Source organism: Varanus komodoensis, unplaced genomic scaffold, assembly GCF_004798865.1.
Source record: "Varanus komodoensis strain SLA01 unplaced genomic scaffold, ASM479886v1 scaffold17, whole genome shotgun sequence".
NCBI classification, from domain to species: domain Eukaryota; kingdom Metazoa; phylum Chordata; class Lepidosauria; order Squamata; family Varanidae; genus Varanus; species Varanus komodoensis.
The window spans coordinates 22,839,476-22,861,019 of record NW_025335505.1 but is presented as its reverse complement, the minus strand read 5'-3'; the positions used below and the strand labels follow the sequence as shown (position 1 = coordinate 22,861,019).

General features: G+C 44.0%; 1 protein-coding gene across 2 annotated transcripts in view; it reads left to right on the top strand.

Annotated features, from left to right (window-relative positions):
* Positions 1–7,167, top strand: part of CDKAL1 (CDK5 regulatory subunit associated protein 1 like 1) — a 334,585-nt gene extending 327,418 nt beyond the window's left edge. For both annotated transcript variants that reach the window (XM_044426357.1, XM_044426358.1), the window contains one exon: positions 6,490–7,167. In XM_044426357.1, the coding sequence (XP_044282292.1) occupies positions 6,490–6,681 (192 nt within the window). In that variant the 3' untranslated portion in view covers positions 6,682–7,167. The remainder of the gene's footprint in view (positions 1–6,489) is intronic.
* The last annotated feature ends 14,377 nt before the right edge of the window (positions 7,168–21,544 follow it).

Here is a 21,544-nt window from a genome sequence, read left to right as displayed (position 1 = left end):
TCGCCCTCTTTTCAATGGAACTTTAGCCCTATGTTAGGGTTAGGGGTGTGCACCAGGGTAGGGTTAGGGTTAGGAAAAGGAGGTGTTCTGGCACCATTTTGATGGTTAGAATGTGTTTAGAATGGACATAAATGAGGAGCTGTTCAGAAAGAACTACTCAAGGCAGGCTTTTTCAAAAGCTCATTATTTTCAATGGAAATTTAGCCCTATATTAGGGTTAGGGGTGAACACCAGTGTAGGGTTAGGGTTGGAAAAATTAGGTGTTCTGGCACGATTGAGATGGTTGGAATGTGTTTAGAAAGGGCAGAACTGATGAGCTATGCAGAAAAAAGTTACTCTAGGAAGGCTTTTTGAAAATTGGATTTTTTCAATGGAACTTTAGCCCTATATTAGGGTTGGGGTGAGCACCAGGTTAAGGATAGGGTTAGGAAAATGAGCAGTCCTTTCGTGATTTTGATGGTTGGAATGTGTTTAGAATGGGCAAGAATGTTGAGCTGTGCAAAAAAAGCTACTCTAGGAAGGCATTTTCAAAATTGCCCTCTTTCAATGGAACTTTAGCCCTTTATTAGGATTAGGGGTAAGCCACAGGATTCAGTTAGAGTTAGGAAAACAAGGTGTCCTGACACGATTTTGATGGTTGAAATGTGTATAGAATGGGCAGAAATGAGGAGCTGTGCAGAAAAAGCTACTCTAGGAAGGCTTTTTCAAAATAGCATTATTTCCAATGTAATTTTCCCCCTATATTAGGTTAGGGGAGTACACCAGAGTAGGGTTAGGATTAGAAAAATGAGCTGTCCTGGCATGATTTTGCTGGTTGGAATGTGTTTAGAAAAGACAGAAATAAGGAGCTGTGCAGAAAAAGCTACTCAAGTAAAGCTTTTAAAAAATCGCCCTCTTTCAATAGAACTTTAGCCCTATATTAGGGTTAGGGGTGTGCACCAGGGTATGGTTGGGGTAAGGAAAACAAGCTGTCCTCTCATGATTTTGATGGTTGGAATGTGTTTAGAATGGATAGAAAAGATGAGATGTGCAGAAAAATCAACTCTACGAAGGCCTTTTCAAAATCGCCCTCTTTTCAATGGAACTTTAGCCCTATATTAGGGGATGGGAGTGCACCAGGGTAGGGTTAGGGTTAGAATAACGGGGTGTCCTGTCATGATTTTGATGGCTGGAATTTGTTTTGAATGGGTAGAAATGAGGAGCTGTGGAAAAGAAACTACTGAAAAAAGGCTTTTTCAAAATTGCATTATTTTCAATGGAACTTTCTCCCTTTTTTCAGGTTTGGGGTGTGTACCAGGGTAGGGTTGACGTTAGAAAAACGAGGTGTCCTGGCACAATTTTGATTACTGGAATGTGTTTAGAATGGGCAGAAATGAGGAGCTGTGCAGAAAAACCTAATCAAGGAAGGCTTTTTCAAAATCACCCTCTTTTCAATGGAACTTTAGCCCTATATTAGTGTTAGGGGTGTGCACCAGGGTAGGGTTAGGGTTAGAAAAACAAGGTGCCCTGGCATGATTTTGATGGTTGGAATGTGCTTAGACTGGGCAGAAATGATGAACTGTGCAGAAAGCACTACTCAAGGAAGACTTTTTCAAAATTGTCTTATTTTCCATGGAACTTTAGCCCTGCATTAGGGTTAGAAAACCCCATGGACAGTACCAAAAGGCAAAAATTTATGACACCGGAAGATGAGCCCCTCAGGTCAGAAGGTATACAATATGCTACTGGGGAAGAGCAGAGGGCTAGTACTAGTAGCGCCAGAAAGAATGAAGCGACTGGGTCAAAGCCGAAAGGACACTCGGTTGCAGATGTATCTGGTGGTGAAAGGAAAGTCCGATGCTGCAAAGATCTATACTCCACAGGAACCTGGAATGTAAGATCCATGAATCAAGGCAAGGTGGATGTGGTCAAACAAGAGATGACAAGACTGAACATCGACATCTTAGGAATCAGTGAACTAAAATGGACAGGAATGGGTAAATTTAAAAAATTCAGATGACCATCAGGTATACTACTGCGGGCAAGAATCCCTCAGAAGAAATGGAGTAGCCTTCATAGTCAATAAAAGAGTAGGAAAAGCAGTACTGGGATACAATCTCCAAAATGACAGAATGATCTCAGTTCAAATCCAAGGCAAACCATTCAGTATCACAGTAGTCCAAGTCTATGCCCCAACCACTGGTGCTGAAGAGGCTGAAGTTGAGCAGTTCTATGAAGGCCTACAACACCTTCTAGAATTAACACCAAAAATGATGTCCTTATCATCGTGGGGGATTGGAATGCTAAAGTAGGAAGCCAAAAGATAACTGGAATAACAGGCAAGTTTGGCCTTGGAGTACAAAATGAAGCAGGGCACAGGCTGGTAGAATTTTGTCAAGAGAATTCGTTGGTCATAGCAAACACTCTTTTCCAACAACCCAAGAGACGACTCTACACATGGACATCACCAGACGGTCAACACAGAAATCAGATTGACTATGTGCTCTACAGCCAACGATGGAGAAGCTCTATACAGTCAGTAAAAACTAGACCAGGAGCTGACTGTGGCTCAGATCATGAGCTTCTTGTTGCAAAATTTAGGCTTAAATTGAAGAAAGTAGGGGAAAGCACTAGGCCACTCAGGTATGACCTAAATCATATCCCTGATGAACATACAGTAGAGGTGACAAATAGATTTAAGGAATTAGATCTGATAGAGTGCCTGAAGAACTATGGATGGAGGTTCGCAACATTGTACAAGAGGTAGCAACTAAAGCCATCCCAAAGAAAAAGAAATGCAAGAAAGCAAAATGGCTGTCAGAGGAAGCTTTACAAATAGCTGAGGAAAGAAGGGAAGCGAAAGGCAAGGGAGAAAGAGAAAGATACACCCAACTGAATGCAGAATTCCAGAGAATAGCTAGAAGAGAGAAGAATGCCTTCTTAAATGAACAGTGCAAAGAAATAGAAGAAAACAACAGAATAGGGAGGACCAGAGATCTCTTCAAGAAAATTGGAGATATGAAGGGAATGTTTCATGCAAAGATGGGCATGATAAAGGACCAAAATGGCAGGGACCTAACAGAGACAGAAGAGATTAAGAAGAGGTGGCAAGATTGCACAGAGGAACTATACAAGAAAGAGCTTAATGTCCCTGATAACTACGATGGGGTGGTCACTGACCTCAAGCCAGACATCCTGGAATGTGAAGTCAAATGGGTCTTAGGAAGTCTGAGCAACAACAAAGCTAGTGGAGGTGACAGTATTCCGGATGAGCTATTCAAAATCTTAAAAGATGATGCAGTAAAAGTGCTACACTCAATATGCCAGCAAATTTGGAAAACTCAACAGTGGCCACAGGATTGGAAAAGGACAGTTTACATTCCAATCCCAAAGAAGGGCAATGCCAAAGAATGTTCAAACTACTGCACCATTGCACTCATTTCACATGCTAGCAAAGTTATGCTCAAAATCCTACAAGCTAGGCTCCAGCAGTATGTGGACCGAGAACTACCAGAAGTACAGGCAGGATTTCGAAGAGGCAGAGGAACTAGAGATCAAATTGCCAACATACGCTGGATCATGGAGAAAGCTAGGGAGTTCCAGAAAAACATCTACTTCTGCTTCATTGACTATGCTAAAGCCTTTGATTGTGTGGATCACAACAAATTGTGGCAAGTTCTTAAAGCAATGGAAGTCCCAGACCATATTATTTGTCTCTTGAGAAACCTATATGCGGGTCAAGAAGCAACAGTGAGAACTGGACATGGAACCACTGATTGGTTCAAAATTGAGAAAGGAGTTCGGCAAGGCTGTATACTGTCGCCCTGCCTATTTAACTTATATGCAGAGCACATGATGAGAAAGGCAGGGCTAGATGAATCACCAGTTGGAATTAAGATTGCCGGGAGAAATATCAACAACCTCAGATATGCAGATGATGCCACTCTCATGGCAGAAAGTGAAGAGGAACTAAATAGCCTCTTGATGCGGGTGAAGGAGGAGAGTGCAAAAGTTGGCTTGAAACTCAACATTAAGAAAACTAAGATCATGGCATCCGGTCCTCTCACTTCCTGGCAAATAGATGGGGAAGAATTGGGCCAGTGACAGATTTTATTTTCCTGGGCTCCAAGATCACCGCAGATGGGGACTGCAGCCCAGAAATTAAAAGACGCTTGCTCCTGGGGAGGAAAGCTATGGCAAATCTAGACAGCATACTAAAAAGCAGAGACATCACCCTGCCAACAAAAGCGCGTATAGTCAAGGCTATGGTTTTCCCAGTTGCAACGTATGGCTGTGAAAGCTGGACCATAAGGAAGGCTGAGCTCCAAAGGATTGAGGCCTTTGAATTGTGGTGCTGGAGGAGACTCCTGTGAGTCTCTTGGACCGCAAGGTGATCAAACCGGTCAGTCCTAGAGGAGATCAACCCTGACTGCTGTTTAGAAGGCCAGATACTGAAGATGAAACTCAAATACTTTGACCATCTAATGAGAAGGAAGGACTCCCTGGAGAAGAGCCTAATGCTGGGAACAATAGGTGGGAAAAGAAGAAGGGGACGGCAGAGAATGAGGTGGCTAGATGGAGTCACTGAAGCAGTTGGTGTGAGCTTAAGTGGACTCCGGGGGATGGTGGAGGACAGAAAGGCCTGGAGGAATGTTGTCCATGGGGTTGCGATGGGTCGGACACGACTTCATGACTAACAACAACAAGGGTTAGAGGTCTGCGCCAGGGTAGGTTTAGGGTTCGAAAAGCGACGTGTCCTGGCATGTTTTTGATGGATGAAATGTGTTTAAAATATTTCAGCGGTGCAGATAAAGCTACTGTGGGCACGCTGAGCCCTCTCTGTCGGCATGCGAGAGAAGTCACCCCAGAATCGCCCCAGCAGCCGATCATCAGATAACAGTTCACATAGGAGCCATGCGCATGCTCGGAAAGGAGTAGCAGCGCCTGGTGATGAGCTCACAAGCCGCGTCTCATTAGCTGCGACTCATCCTAGCTTTCCCCTGGCCATCAGTGCGCTGACAATTATATATTTATATATATTTGCTTGGCCTGGCTATGAGGTTTTTTTTTCTAAACTAAAAGTTCAGTTTTCAGATTTTATTGTAGTGTTGACTATTTGCGATAAATAAGTGGGTTTTGAGTTGCAGTTTGGGCACTCGGTTTCTAAAAGTTTCGCCATCACTGGTCTAAGTACAAATTTGAGCAGCATCATGGCAGTAGCTTAGAAAGTGTTTACTTTTTTAAAGTAAAAATGTATGCTGTCTGTTTGTTGTTTTCTTCAGCTAGACATACTTGCATTTTGAAACAGTCTCACAAGATGGAGAAAGAGTTTTACCTCAATCCAACCCAGACAGATTATAGCCTCACAAGGGTACACAGAGTGTTTAAACATTATAGAACATCCCCAGTTGTTTATAGGCCTAGCATTCCTCCACCACAGGTAAAGAGGGAGCACAGGGAATGCAGGAAGAAGAGGTGAAGGGCACAATCAGAACCAAGAGGGCCCAGCCCTGGGGTGCAGGCTGCTCTGCCCTTGGGGTGCTGAGAGTCCCTGCAAGGCTAGAGGCTGGCATGGAGTACAATTTTCAGCACAAAGGTGGGAAAAACAGGTTCATGCGTTCTCTGGAGAAGATGAGCACTATAAAGACAGCCTTCATCATGGGTGACGGAGAATCCAAGAACTATTGTTAGTGGTTTGAGGAAGAGTACAAGGCAACAAAGGACAGGTGGATGGGCAAGGCTGAGAGCTCAAAGCAGCAGCAACGTGGAAGATGCGTGTAGACCGCTTGTGGGGACACTTGAATTCCACTCCCAACCTTCACAATGGGAAAAGCATGAATCTGTAATCTGTAAGGGAAAAGCATGAAACTGGAATGTGGTTGCTGTAATGGGTACATTCAGGTGCTGGGAAACAGAGACTAGCCCTAGCTTCCCAATATACATTCACCATGCTTACGCACCATGAAATGGAGTCTTTGTTTGTTTGTGTGCTTCTCTACACAGCAAAAGTGGCTCTGAGTAAAATCAATGAAGTGGATGTTTTAGACCGGCCACCTCCTGGGAGAGATGAAGGAAGAACTGTTGCGAGGATGTTAGAGCGCCGCTGAGCTGGCCTGCTGTGGGACAGAAACAATAATCAGACCGAGTGGCACTGTACAGTGGGAGAGACAGCACCAGAGTTGCTGGTCTACTTTAGCACTGATTACAGTTTCACCTTTTAACGAAGTTGAGGGAAATCAAAATGGAAATTCAGATTGGAAAGTAATTGGCACAACTTATACCCTAACCAGTGGGGTTGGGGCTGTGATGTTGTTAACAGCTTCATTGCGTTGGCAGTTATTTTTATTTTAAAAAGGCCCATTCCATGCTGCTGCAGCCCCAGTTCTTTGTTTTATGCAAATAGCTACAAGAGGCTTGCTCAAGAGTTGAAGGAAAATTTCCTTTGTACTTAATGTATGCCAAATGTTCTTTGCATCTATTCTTGATTTAAATGTCTGCATTTCTCCACAGGAGCTGAGACAAGCACTGGAGAACAGCTCAGAATCAAAAACCTGTCCATCTGCTGAGAGGCAAACAGCACCATGGAGCCGCAGGATGGTGATGCGGTTGCCTTGGCAACAAGGAGAAACTCTACCGAAGATGCTGTCACTGAGTGTGGCTCTTCTGGCAGTCCTTATTGCCTTTTATTATGGAGGTGTTTGAGTGGAAAACTGAACTGAATTAGGATCACGTCAAGAAACATAACTAGCCGATTAAAACCTTCAGAATCAGATGCTGGATACTTCAAGGCCTTACCTTTTACTCACAACCTGGAGAAGACCTCTGCAACTCTGGGGTTCAGTCCTATTCATGATTAGATAGACAAAAGTCCCTCAAACCCCAGCATGACTGGCTGGGAAATGCTTGGGAGTCGTAGGTCTTTTTTCTAAGCATGCATAAGATTGTATCCTGAGTTGTTGTTTTTCAGGATCAAAAGTATTAGTTTGTATTAAAAACACCCACCTCTTTCCATTTCTAAAATATGTGATATCCCTATTATGCATACCATTTTCAAAATTATAACACAAGACAAGTTTTTTAAAAATTAAGTTATTTAAGTTTATTTGTTAAGTCATGAACAGTTCTCTTGTATGGTGATCATTTGAGATTTTATTAAAAAAAATCTTAATCACTTTGAACCATGCCATATTTTTCTGTTATACTGAAATATTGTGTTCAAAATTGCTGTCAAGCTTAGTTGTATCTGTTATTTTTACTGTTCTATTCTGTTCATAAACAATTCAGGCTATAATGCAACAGGAAGGCCGAGACTGATAGAACTGATTCCCCTGAATCAGTTTTCCCCAACCTGTTGCCCCATGGATGTTTTAGACTTCACCTCCCCATCCAACCCAGCAAGCCTGGCCAATGGTCAGGAATCCTGGGAAATGTCATTCTAAATATCTGGAAACCATCAAGTTAGAGAAGGCTTCCCTAAGAACCTGGAAGCTCAAAGGCAATAAGGCAATACTTAAAACCCAGAATATTTTGCTTCCTACTTGGTGTCCTTCATTCTCAGGGACCAGTTTATTCGCAATCCACATGTGCTTCTTGAAGCAAGAATTACATTTGGCCCAGATTTTATTGTTCCCTAGACAATGAAGCATTGTTCAATTTGTTGAAGAAGGCTGCCTTGGCATGTTTTGCAGCCATCAGCATGCCTCCTCCTGGTTTACCACAAGGGAGACCACTCAGTCTCCTGGAGCTGCTGCAGGGTTATGGGAATCTGTGGAAACATTTACAATTTATGTATGTTTACTGAAGAGTAAGTCTTGCTGTGTTAACTAGGGCTCACTTCCAGTTAAGTGTGCATAAATTTGTGGCCACAGATTCTTGCTGGCTTCTTTGCAGTCCTAAACACTAGAGAAAGATTGCTAAAAGGCTGAGACTGGGGTATAGACGGATCCAAGCTGTCTTTACATGGTTTTTGCACTTTATCACTGACACTTCTGTAGCTATCATTCACATGGTGAATTATGCACAAGTCTAGGAACCATGAGATTATCTTCCACAAGATGATTAAATAAAAGATTTCTTGGAAAGAAAAAAATGGCCAAGTGAATTCACATGGCAAAATGGGAACAATGAATTCTTTTATTAATTATTAAATGTTTCATTTGCTGCAAATCACATGATCAGGTCATATGAATGTGTATTATCAATGGCAATGTAACAGAGAAATGTGCCCAATATTGTTATGTGTGTGAAAGAGAATCTTCTGAGGAGACCTCAGCCACCTTTGTCACATTTTAGCTTGCAGATTTCAAAACATCTGACAGTTCCTGTTAATTTAGTCGCGCTCCCCAGTTCAGTTTCCCATATGGAAAGCTGCAGTGATTTTTGAATAACAGCAAGTAATATCTAAAGTGGCAGCAACTGGCAACTTGGATATTGAGCTTGGTTGCAGTCATTACCCAGAATTCCTCTGTACTTTTTGAGAAGCAATTACAATTTCACAGGTTGGAATTAAAATTCCCTGCAGTATGCAATAGAGTAACAAACTGTCAAAGTGATTTCAAGCTGCTAATCTCTCACTGTGGTATGAGTGAAAATAGAATTCCTCATGCCTTGTGTACAGGGCTGACAACTTTAAAAGCTCCAGTTTTCTACCACATCTGAATACATGTGGGAGAACAGAATGGTCCACCCACACACAGGATGTTTCCTAATAGGAGATATCTGGAAAAGTGACTCAAAGTGCAATCCTATGCATGTCTAGAGAGAAAACCGCTTTCAGCTCCCAGTATGCCCAGCCAGCTATGCTGGAAGTTGTAGGCCTTTTGTCTGTCTAAATATGCAGGGGATTGTGCCTTTAGCAGCCTGCAAAATTGCTGGTCGTGATGTGTGTTAATTCACAAAGACCAAGCCAAAAATTATGCCGGAGAGCACAATATATCTCAGTACATTACCAATGTGATCTTTTTCCCCAATGCTGCCTCATAAACTGATGCTAGTTGATAATAGATTGGCGTTTAGTTACTGTGGATTCCTGTTCCTTCCAATGGAAAATACCAACAGCTGACCCTCATACCAAGGAGGAAAGAGCTACTGGACCTGGAACATAGCACACAGACTGCATCAAATAAGATGTGAGATTTCAGGAGTTCAAATATACTGTTTGCAGACACACACACACACACACACACACACACACTCCTGTTAGGCTTTCTCCATCCTTTTGCGGCCATGTCCTGATGCCACAGTTTTAGCATAATTACACCCAAAGCAAACATCTGTGTAGAAAATTAACTCACGTTAGCTCACTTACAGAAATGTGACTTGCCCAAGGGTAGGAACAAAATCAGTAAGGGGAGCATTAAAAATGACACTAGTGTTATTCATAGCACTATTTGACTGTCATCCTTGGACACAGAGCCTTCCCAAAATGGAGAGAACAGGTTCTTGCCCCCAAGGGCTTCTGCTGCCACAAGGCAATGATGCAATGGACAGAAATGAAGGAAGGGGGTGGAAGGAGAGGTTAACTATTGCAAATCTATCAGCTTTAGACTTTAGCTATAGAGAACAGGGGTTTCTGCCAAAGTCTTCACAGAAAAGGAGACTAGCCGCAGTTCTCAGACCTTCAGAAGGCCACTCTTCCCTGCACTATCTAAAGGAAATAATAATAGCTGAATGAATGCCAGTTAGCTTTCTTGAAAATTAGCTCATATTTGCAAAGGTGATTCCTGCTTGAAGAAGTCTTGCATGTTGAACTTCGTTAACTTCACCTCTAGAACTGTGCTGATTAGTAACATGATGTTTTGTTGTTGTTTTTTCTTGGCAAGACCAAAGGAAAGAAAGCCAGGAGGCAATATCTGTCTAGATTACAAGGTGATTTGAACGCAGGAAACTCTTTCATGGCTTGCCTCTCGTTTTGCATGTTTGCCTAATCTATTTTCGCATTACTTCATGCATGCGCTGGTGCTGAATTTTCTCCAAGCTTGCGTTCTTCCATGTTATTGGAGAAAATACCAATAAACCAGAAATGCAGGAATAACCTGCCACATGTGATCTTTTGCAGTTCCCGTCACTCATTAAAGCCCCCAGAAATGGCTGCCACCTTCTTGACAAGAATTTGTGTAACTCCAGATTACATGCTGTGCGTTCCATGTGAACAGAAGAAAAGGTTAGCTCGGTGGTGTGGAAAAGGCAGCGGGAATCGGCGCTCAGCACAAAATTCAGAACTTGATCTTTGATTGGTTTTGTTCAGTAAAGTTTGGGATTGAATAAGGTAACAGTGGACATATATACACACTAAAGGGCTCTTTTTTATTAAGGGGCAACCTGTGCTCCCTTAAGGCTTAGAGAAGGATTCACAGAGCAGCTCAAGCCAGGAGATTTTTCCAGAGTCTCCAAAGATTTCATGGCTTGGGGCTGTGTCAGGGCCTCATGCGGGGCTGAGATGGAGCAGATCCTGAAGCAGTGTCATTAGACAGCAGGACTCCAACAGCTGCATACAGCATTCACAGCCTTCCAGATTATGCTTGCCAGTAAGGCTGTTCAAAGGTCTCGTTTCCCTCAATTATCGGTGAGACCTCAAACTGTGAGACAATATGGGTTCTAAGAACAACATAGCCCTTTCCTCTTAAACACTTGAGAAGGCAGATGGTGGTCATAATAATAAGTGAAAGGCATAATGGCACAGCACCACCTCAATGTGCACTAATAAATGTGCCAAGCAACACACACGCAAATGGATGGGAGGAAAGGCTCCAGAGCTTGGCAAGGGAGTGTTGCGTTCTCTGGTTCTATGTTACATTCCAGAAACCATGTTTTGGAGAGCAGAAGTGGCACTCAAGCCACTAACAAAACGGATGACCCATAGCATTCGATGTCTGATCTTTCAGTCTCTTTCCCAGCACTTTGTATTCAACCTGTGCTGCTGCTTCCCATGACGCTGCCACACAAGATGGTGGTTTTCTCATTCAGGTCTTCCTTCATCCTTTCAGAGGGCTCTAACAAAACAAGCCAGGACCTTTAAACTTTGCTTTCAGCTTCGACCATCTACTTCAGGATTATCTACACTGACAGCCACAGCTGTCCTAGGTTCTAGACAGGGCCCCTTCCCAGTTGTGCCCACAGAGCACAAGCTGTACCATGGAATTATGGTTCTTTGAGTTTCTGGGTGCAGGGTGCACCTGCTACGGTAAGCAGGATCACAGCCGCTGATGGTGATGAAACGTGTTGGGCAATATATCTCCCCGGTTGACGGTTTAGTACTTCTTTGCAATAGTGCAAGACATGGGCCTATTGCCTCTACAAGCATCGTTTCTGTTTTGCCTTGTAATTCGTTGCAGGCGGCCCATGCACAAAAGTATATTCTGCTAATTTCTGCACTCATGTAGGTTTTTGTTTGTTTGTGATATAGTTTGCCTCGCTTTTCTACTATATAAAGCTCAGTGGCATGCAAAAAAATCTATTAAATTTGATTCAGGCTGCTTTCTTTAAACATCAGTCTACTGGATTCAATGCCTGTTTTCTGAATGATGCACAGTGACGTGTGAGGAATCTACATTCTGGTGTGAGAATCCATTGGCTTCCCTCAGCTTGGCTCCCCAGATTCTGGCCTCAAAACTGATGTGGTGCTGAGTGTGCCGAGCAGTCACCGGGAATCAAGCCCACGCGAATGCTGCATAAGCCACCTCCCTCTTTCACGGCTGCGACCTGCTGCTTTTGCCTCGTGGTGCACAGCAAGGTTGCTGGCTGGCCTCAGCAGCAGTTCTGTGAGTGTTGGGGACTTTCTCTCGTCTCAGTTCATTTCCTGAGTGAGGGTCGAGCACAAGAAAAGGTTCAACAAAACAAGGAATCAGATTCTGGGAGAACTGTCACAACCCTGCCAACATTGGGAAAGCTGGTTTCCAGCTGATGAATGCCACTCAAATCCTGCCCGATGAGGATAAGAGATCTAAAACTTGCCTCGACTGTTTGGACTATTTAAGCAGGTTACTGTTTGGGTGCTTGCTATTCCTACCTTTTCCATAAGGTTTCAGGTTCATGGTAACTGCAGTAGACAATTCAGGAAAGGCCTGTTCGGGCTAGTGGACAGGCCTTTGCAGTCACAATTCTCCCACCATTAAAACCAGGTGGAATATTTGCACAAAGATGTCTTTCCTGGAGGAGAAGAGCCAGATGTGGATGGTGCCAGATGCTGAGTCAGCTTGATGGAGACGCCATTTTCTGTCATGCATCTGTCAGATACAGTCCATTTCAAGCCATTCAAAAGGACTGTGTTGTACATGGACGGCTGGAATAGCCCTATATTTAGTACCACAATATTTGATTTGTTTGTTTTTCTAAACTCTGTATCAGATAGGACAGGATTGCATAGGAATGGAGCAACTATAGGAAAAAAAGTAAATAAAAATACAGTGGATCTCTTCTTAGCATAGAAGATTGTGACCAGGTAACGTGTGTTTGTCATTTAGGCTGAGGATGGACAGCTGTTCCTATGGCTCCTTATCTTCATCCCAGACATGGCTCGGCCAGCCCTTCATCTAGCAGATGGTCCTCAAATAGGTCTTGTAAAAGGGGACGTGGCTCCTCTGAATCATAGCATCAATTCTGTCCATTTGTCAAGTAAGCGGCTGTTGACAACCGGAACTGGCATATGCCTTGGTAATCAATATGCTGGATCTGGCACAACCCTTTTCCCTGTGCTTGCAAAGTATCTGATTGTAAAATACTCCCAAACACTTGTTAAGAGGTTGGAACTTAGCTGTTGCCTGGAATAAGAAAAATATATTATTGGGAGCACAGAAGGGGCAATTAACTTGTGCTGTGATATTCCAGTGCTGTTCCTTGCATCTGTGCCACTCTTGTTTTTGTTTTCTTTTTCCAGTGCCGATGCTTTCCCACTCGAAAATGCACCTGGGATTGTAGGTGCAAAGTGAAATATAAAAGAAACTGACCTATTTGTTGAGGGTTTACGTGTGTTGGGGGGAATATGTCGAGTGCACACTATTTCCACATTGTGCTTGTCAAAAAAGGATTCTTTCTCAAAAACCGCTGGCCAGGCTGTTTTGCTCTCTCACTCACAACCAGGCTAGGAAAACAAAGTAAACCAGGATGCTGCTGCTTGAACTCTAATCTGACAGCTGAATTAAGAAATGTACGTTCTAATTTTAGGTATAGATGATCTGTTTTCAAGCAAAGAAGTGTTTAAATAGGCAGAAAACTCTGGAAATCCCAAGGCAACCATTACTTGGATCAGCATGGTGGTGGCAAGAGATAGGCAATGTCTATAAGCAACCAGTCACTATTACAAAATGCACGCTGGGGAGCAAAAGCATCTGCTCCTGGGGACACCGTACTGCAAATGAGGTCTGTCCTCCTGAACTGAATGATGGATGTTACCTGTAAGTGAATTCCAACTCAAGAACTCAATGGTGAATCATGGCTTGGGACATGTTAGTCTAAGCAGGATGTGAAAACTGACAAGATGTTTTGTGAGCTGTGGGGAAGAACTGCTTATTGTGAATTCAAAATGCAGCCATGCTGCTCTAAAAGACATAACCGAGGCCTTCTACTGCCATGGCATATTTTGGGCAAGTCACAAACTCTCAGCCCAACCTACCTCACAGAGTTGTTACATGTATGAGGATAAGATTGGGAGCAGGAGGAGAATGATGGAAGCCACTTTTGGTTCATAAGAAAAAAGCAGGCTATAAATTAAATAATAAACAAACAAACAAACAAAGCTTCCTTATCCTAAAAACAATGTCTTACAACCCCCAGTCATTATATCTATTGAGTGAAAAAAACAGAAAATCTGAGACATTAAGGCAAATGTGTTGAACTCACTTCTATAGAGCTAAGACACCTGAACCACAGTGGAAGTTAATTCTGAGTAAATATTCATAGGATTGTATAATATAACTCAGCAGAGTCTCCTTGCAGTCCAGTAAAAGCTGAAGGTCTGTTTGCTTTCCTCACTTAAATTCAAAAAGTATATAAAAATAACTTCATAGTGCCAGTCTAAATGAATAAGATCATGGTCTCAACAGTTACTTCCCTTTCCCTTCACAGAATATTTCTGTAGAATTCCAGCCTCCTGATTTACTATAGAAAATGGCAGCTTGTGAAAATGACAGGTGTGGATTAACTAATATTTATATCTACCTTTAACTGAATGGTTTTATTATAGATAAAGGAGTACACAAGTTTTCAGGCAGCACAAGCTGACTAGACCACTACCTAATTCTCAAAACACATTACTAAAATAAAGATCGGTAGCCATTTTAAGACAACAGTGGCCTAATCACATCAGAGGAGAGAGGTTTTCTAAAGGCTCCAGAATACAGAAAATATTCTTTCAATGTAAGGAGGCTACACATGTGATTGTTAAGCACATTTAGCCAAAGTCATGAGCAAGGGATAAACCATCTGCAAGGAAGTGGCTGAAGCATTCACTTGGCCTATAAAAACAACTTGTGTTTTTCACTTGAAAAGAAAAAGCAATGTCCACATACTTTTTTCCAAAAGGAAATGTGTTCTGTTTGTTATGTAGGAGTATATACTTTGTACAATCCTATGGATATTTAGTCACATTTAACTTCCACTGTGTTCAGAGCATTTTTCCCCAAGTGTGCAACCCAAGTCAATGTCTTCAAATGACTGTCCAATTGTCTCCTAGTGTAAATGTGGACAACCTCTTAGAGTTTGATTTAGGTGTGAGATTGAAATGGAATGTGCAATGTTTCTGATTTATGGCAATTCTTGTCCCCTCGCTCTGATCGTCTTCACAGCCTGAAGTGCAATTCAGAAAGCAATCAGTTCACCTGAGAATTCCCTCACAAACTTTTAAAGAAATACTAGTATATGCACTCAAAGAAAAACACTGAAAAACAATTTGCTGATCACAAGTCCCCAAGGGGCATTTTCATGGATCTTGCTTATCCATAGCTCAGTTGGAAACTGTGTTATACATAGCCCTCTGCAAATGCCTTAACTTCTCCATCCACACCAGTAATTTCCAAATGCTCTGCTTTTTCATCAGCCAGTTGGATACTCAAAACATTGGAAATCACCATAGAAATCTTCATGCTCAAAATAATTCAGTGCAACGTTTTAGAGTACACTGGCTTTTTAACAGCATCTTCAAAAATCAAGAGGTCCTCATAATTCCTCCTGCCTGTCTTATACTAGTCTCTAAAGGTTTGGGGAGTTGGCATCTCAAATGCGTCACTTTTCTTCTTATCAGCTTTATATTCATGGAGAGATTATGCAGGCTACATGGTGGAGGGTCTCCTTTTCCATTGTTTATTTATTTATTTAGAATTTTTGTATGCCATCCCATCGCTTATAGCCTGGGGATGGCTCACATAATAAACAAACATAATGCGAGTACAAGTAAAACCCAGAAACACCCTGGCTGCACAATTAAAACCTATAGATATTATCAAGCGTTGTTAAAATATTGTTAAATAAAAAGGTCTTAGCCTGGCGTCAAAAAACAAATAACGATGGCGCCAGACGGACCTCTTTGGGGAGCGCATTCCACAGATGGGGCACCACCGCAGAGAAAGCCCTCCTCTGGGTACTCTGTCTCCTAATATCTTTCACAGAGGGTTCCCGGAGGAGGGCTTCTGTTGCCAATCTCAGGGGGCAGGAGGGCAAATAGGGAAAAAGGCGTTCCTTTAGGTATCCTGGTCCCAACCCATTTAGGGCTTTATAGGTAATAACCAGCACCTTGAATTGAGCCCGGACTTTGATGGGAAGCCAATGGAGCTGATAGAGGACTAGGGTTATATGAGAATAACACACAGTCCCCAACAGCATCCTGGCAGCGCTGTTTTGCACCATCTGAAGTATCCGGACTGTCTTCAAGGGCAAACCCATGTAAAGCATGTTACAGAAATCCAACCGAGAAGTAACCAATGCGTGTGTTACTGTCGCTAGGCAATCTTCCTCCAGGTAGGGACACAGCTGATGGATTAGACGAAGCTGAAGGAAAGCGCTCCTCACCACCGCAGTCACCTGAGCCTCCAGGGACAGCTTTGGGTCGAGGAGCACTCCCAAGCTGCGGACCCTGTCCTTCAGAGGGAGTGCAACCCCATCCAGGGCAAGGCCCAAGTCACCTACCCAGGAGCTCGAATCACCCACCAACAGAACCTCCATCTTGTCTGGATTGAGTTTCAGTTTATTGGCCCTCATCCAGCCCATTACCTCAGCCAGGCACCGGTTCAGTACAGCCACTGCCTCACCTGGATTGGTTGGAAAAGAGAGGTAGAGCTGGATATCATCAGCATACTGGTGATTCCACAGCCCACATTTCCTGATGACCTCAGCGGTTTCATGTAGATGTTGAATAGCAAGGGGGACAGAATGGACCCTTGTGGTACTCCATGGCATAGCTGCCATGGTGCAGAGGCAAAGTCCCCAGCACCACCTTCTGGAATCGGCCGTCGAGGTAGGAGCGGAACCACTGCAAAGCAGTGCCTCCTACTCCCAACCCCCATACCCTATCCAGAAGGATACCATGGTTGATGGTATCGAAAGCCGCTGAGAGGTCCAGGAGAACCAACAAGGACACACTCCCCCTGGCTCTCTCCCTGCACAGGTCATTGTACAGGGCGACCAAGGCAGATTCAGTACCATACCCAGGTCTGAAGCCAGACAGAAATGGGTGCAGATAGTCAGTCTCATCCAAGAGAGCTTGGAGTTGTCCCGGCACCACCCGTTCCAACACCTTGCCCAAGAACAGGATGTTGGCCACCGGTCTATAATTGGCGGCCATCTCTGGATCCAGGGACACCTTCCTTAGGACCAGCCTGACCACTGCCTCCTTTAGAGGGGCAGGCACCTGGCTGTTCCTCAGAGAGGTGTTGATGACCTCCAGGATTCAGGTACCAATCCCATGTTTGGCTTTGGACAGTAGACATGACGGGCAAGGGTCAAGTAAACAGGTGGTGGGATGTACTTGTCCGAGCACCTTATCCACATCATCAGGCTGCAATAACTGAAACTCATCCAACAATATGTGACCAGGCGGTGACATTGGCACCTCCCCTAGGGAATCTGAATCACTAGTCGAGTCCCGCTCGTGACGAATCTGAGTGATTTTCTCCTTAAAGTCCTGGGCAAAATTGTCACAGCGGGTTATCAAGGGTGGTACAGGATCTTTCTTAGGGTCTGGATGTAACAGCCCCTGTACCACCTGAAAAAGCTCCACTGGACGGCACTGTGAGGAGGCAATGGAAGTGGAGAAGAATTTCTTCACCGCCCTCACTGCCACAGCATAGGCTCGATAATGAGCTCTTAAGTGTGATCAGTCAGTTGAGAGAGGGACACATCCCCCCCCCCCCCCCCCCGGTCTCTGTGATGCAAGCCACGTCGGCCCCCTCATCCACAATTAGGTCGTGGATGAGGGATGTTTTATTATGGACTGACCTGGCATTAAGTAACAGCACCATCAGGCCCGAGGGGCGGTTGATAAGCTTACCTGGAACATTCTGGTTGGGGGAATAACCAGAAGGGGGAACAGGTGTCAACCATCTGTCCCTCCTTCTTCTATGCCGACACGTTAAACCCCGAACGCCATATCGACCATTGCCCAACACCACCCCAATGGCAGCACCCACACGCTCCCCAGGCAACCCCATGGAAGCAGCCAGGTGTGAATCCATTAAAACAATCAGAGTAAACCCCAAATTAAAATACAATAAAACCCTGCAAGCACCCGATTACAGAAGCCCACCCACAGAGTCTATGGCCAGCCCAGCACCCGCACGGCTCCGAACGGTCCCAAACGGCGTCACCGCCCTTAGGCCATCGCCCTTTGGCCACTGGCCCCAGTTGGGGCCAGCGAGTTAAAGCCACGGCCCCTTTGCTGATGAGAGATGCAGTATCTGATAAAAGGATCCCGGTGGTACAATTATGGGTGGTGTACCACCGGGATCCTTTTATCAGATACTGCATCTCTCATCTGCAAAGGGTCTCCCAGCTTTTGCAGAAAAGATAGAAGAGCTGAAGGTAGATAAACATTTAGGAACACTTTATGTGACTTTCAGCCACATGGGAATAGATGGTTATAGATGTTATTTTCAAATCCTACATTTGTGTAGGAAAATGTGTGAAGATTCCTTAAACTGTATTTGATCACACAGGTGCTCCTGTCTTATCTAGGCCACAGAGGTTGTAGGAAGTCACTCTGCCAAGCGGATGCTGAATTTATGGCCAGCACCTCTGCTGTCCTTTTGAAGGCAGAAAAACAGAAAAACAACAAATCCTAAGGACAGAAAACTTTCAGATAGCCTGCGTTGCTCTGAGAGACAGCATAGCATCATTCCTAGTGGTGGCTGGTTCTTAAGGAGCTCTTTCTGCAAAAATAACACTCAGCTCCATCTGAGAATTGGTCTGCTCTGTAGAGCAAAGGAAGCACACTGCCTTCGTCTATCCCCCAGGGGACCAAGGGCCAAGGACCCAAGCACATCCTGGCTCACCCCTGCCACCAACAAGAGCATCACAGCAAGGAGGAGGCCAGCCTGGTCCCACACAGCAGCCAGGGAAGGTGCGCCTGAGGCAGCTTGGTTTGCTCTCTATGCCAGCAACCTAGTAACCTGAAAACCCAGGGCTGGAGTCAGTCTCTTCTCTCACCTTGCCTCACCTCGCCTCTCCTCTCCGTCCCCAATACCTGTTTTATGCAGATTGTAATCTTACTTCTTACTATTAAGCTTCGTAAGCTGCTTGGGGACCCTTTTTTGGCCAAACAGCAGAGTAAAAGTGCTTTAAATAATTATGGCAATATAACTGTGCATGTGCCACTGTGTATATTATGCAAATTATACGCATATGCATGGTGTCTGTTTTATTTGGCTTCTGAGATTTCAGCAGGAGCATTGCGCACGCATTTCCAAATATATTCATTACAGACATGTGGGCTGCATGTTAGCCTTTTACAAAATGAAGGTTAATGTTCTTATCTAGTCGAATCCCTAGCATATCAAGAGCCAGTGTCATATAATGGGTGGTTGTCTGTCTGCCTGCCTGCCTGCCTATCATTATCTACTTCTATCTGCCTGTCTATTCCATCTATCTATCTATCTATCTATCTATCTATCTATCTTCATCATCATCATCATCATCATCATCATAATCTATTATCTACTTTATTGTTTAGTTACTGCCTCTATCTACTTCTGCTTTGAAGCAAATCCCAAAGCAGTTTACAAACGCATAGAACACACAAATACTACCTGCACACATATACATTGCTCACAAAAGTATCGCAGACCCAGTACGAGGTCAGCTCATGGCCGAGGGGAAGCAGGCAAGGGGCAGGTGCTGAGAAGGACACATCCCCAGTCAGCCCTTCCCCACTCCCGCTTGCCCACTTTTCCTTCCTGCAGAAGTGAAGGGGGAAAGGCATCCCTCCCCCGGCAGAAAGGTGCTCTGGTGGATGCCAGAACAAGGAGGTCCCCCTGACCTCGAGCCGCCAGAACACCCTTTCCCAGAGAGGAGCAAGAACAGGGCAAGTCGGACCCCTGCTTCCCTCCTGCTCAGGAACGGTGTGCGCTGGCCAAGCAGCCATCTTGCTCTGGGCTTCATATCACCACGGGGTTGTGCTCCCCAGGTTCAGATGACACACCAGGCACCCGGGGTGGGCAGAACCATAGAATAAACTCTTGTTTCTTATTGCAGTTTGTGGATCAAAGTATCACACTGAAATACATGACAGACAAGCAAGGATTAAAAAAATATCGTGGCATGTGGTGTTGTACAAACCCAGGCACTGTCTAAACCATTAATTTCATGGCTATTAAATATGCATACAAATTCCACCAATCATGAATAGTAAATGATCCCCTGAATTATTTGTTGGCTGCTGCTGTCACCCAAGAAATTGAGCAGCCCTGGCTTGCAGTTGTAATATTTATTCCTAAATCTATGGTTTTATATTTTTGATTTACCTGTATTGTTTATTACTGGCAGGTAATCCTACTAGCAATGATGTGTGTGTCCATATTCTCTCTCTCTGCCTTCCTCTCTCTCTTTCTATGTGTGTGGGGGGCAGAGAGAGTAAGTCTGTGTGCGCATAAAATCTTATAGGCTCCACAAAAGCTGACTAGTAACAGGATTTATATCATCCAGCACACATTCTGATGTATATGATAATGGCACGCTGTATGCAAGCTAGGGTAAAAAGAAAGAAATCCTTTTCTTTCTTTTTTGGATTATAATCTTCTGATTTGTAGGGCTATCAGAATATAGAGAATAAATTTACGATATTGTGAATTATGTTACAGGCTGCTTTCCAATTTATGCATAGCTGTGTGGTAGAAAGTCAGAAGAATTGTTGTGCCTCTGATAATCTTACAGAAAAAATAATGCTCTCTTTTTATCCTCAGGGGTTATAGAGACATTCTGTGTTATTTGGTGTGTGTGCATGTCTGCATAGACGGAAAATGGGTGCTCTGTCAGCCCTGCAAGGAACACTTATGAATGCTGTCAGCATGCATAAGCAAGGGCTTCTTTGAAAGTGCCGCTGTGCAGCTCTCTTGTTGTGTGCTGAGGTAGTCAGAATAAATTTCTCCTTAAGAGTACAGATGGATATTAGGAAGCCAAGCAGATGTGTTGTAGCTAATCAGACAGAGCCTCAGCAGGGTAACTAAAATCTCTGCTGGCATTTCATATCCCTTTGAGGAGCTTTTAATTAAAGAGTCTTTGTACGTGTGTGTGTCCTTTTGTTTTATCTGTTTCCAGTATTTTGTCTCTTTCCTTTGTGGGCAGCTCTTCCAAATAGCCCATCAGTTTGCTGGAGTGATCCAGAACAAAAACAGGAGAGAGAACAGCGAAGTATTACATGAGGGAAGAGAAAGAGTGCCGCTTTGGCCGAAGAAGAGTTAGCCCGGCTTGCAGTTAAACCAGAAAATGCTCTGTGCTGACGACCACTTACTCCTGTCTCCAATCCGCTAGGGCTGCTCAGCTCATGCAACCAAGAAAAACCAGAGGCTGCAAACAACAGGAAGAGAACTGAAGCAGGCAGATCTCCAGTTCCACGCCTGCTAATAAATAAATAGAAGGCAGGCAGACAAACTTCCTAAATCCAGCTTCATGGTAAACAAACACAATTCTGCAAGCAGATTAGACACTGATTAATCTCTCTGCCAAAAATATGGCTTGCTCAGTCTCCCCAAGCAGGTGTCACTTGATCTCCTTAAGGAAGAAGCCACTTGAAACCCATTTTATAGGGAAGCACAACCTGTGGAAAGGGCTGGTGTCCCCACAGCTACTGACTCACATAATAAAATTAGCTTTCTGAATCCTGCTTAGGAGACCATCACTACTAAGGTTTAAAAAATGAGCTACAGCCCAGCTTCAGATCTCCTCACAGACAGGAGTGCCAGCATTGCTGTTTGCTTGTCTCACCCATTAATTTAGACATTTTGATAGATAGCTAGAGAGTGGGTCAAGTAAGAGAGACTAATTACTGGTTCTCTCATCTCTTGAGAGAAGACTTACCCTAAGCTGCTGTGTGGATGGAATTGACATGCTTCTAATAGGAGCATTGTTGACAGGGGACTCCAGTCCA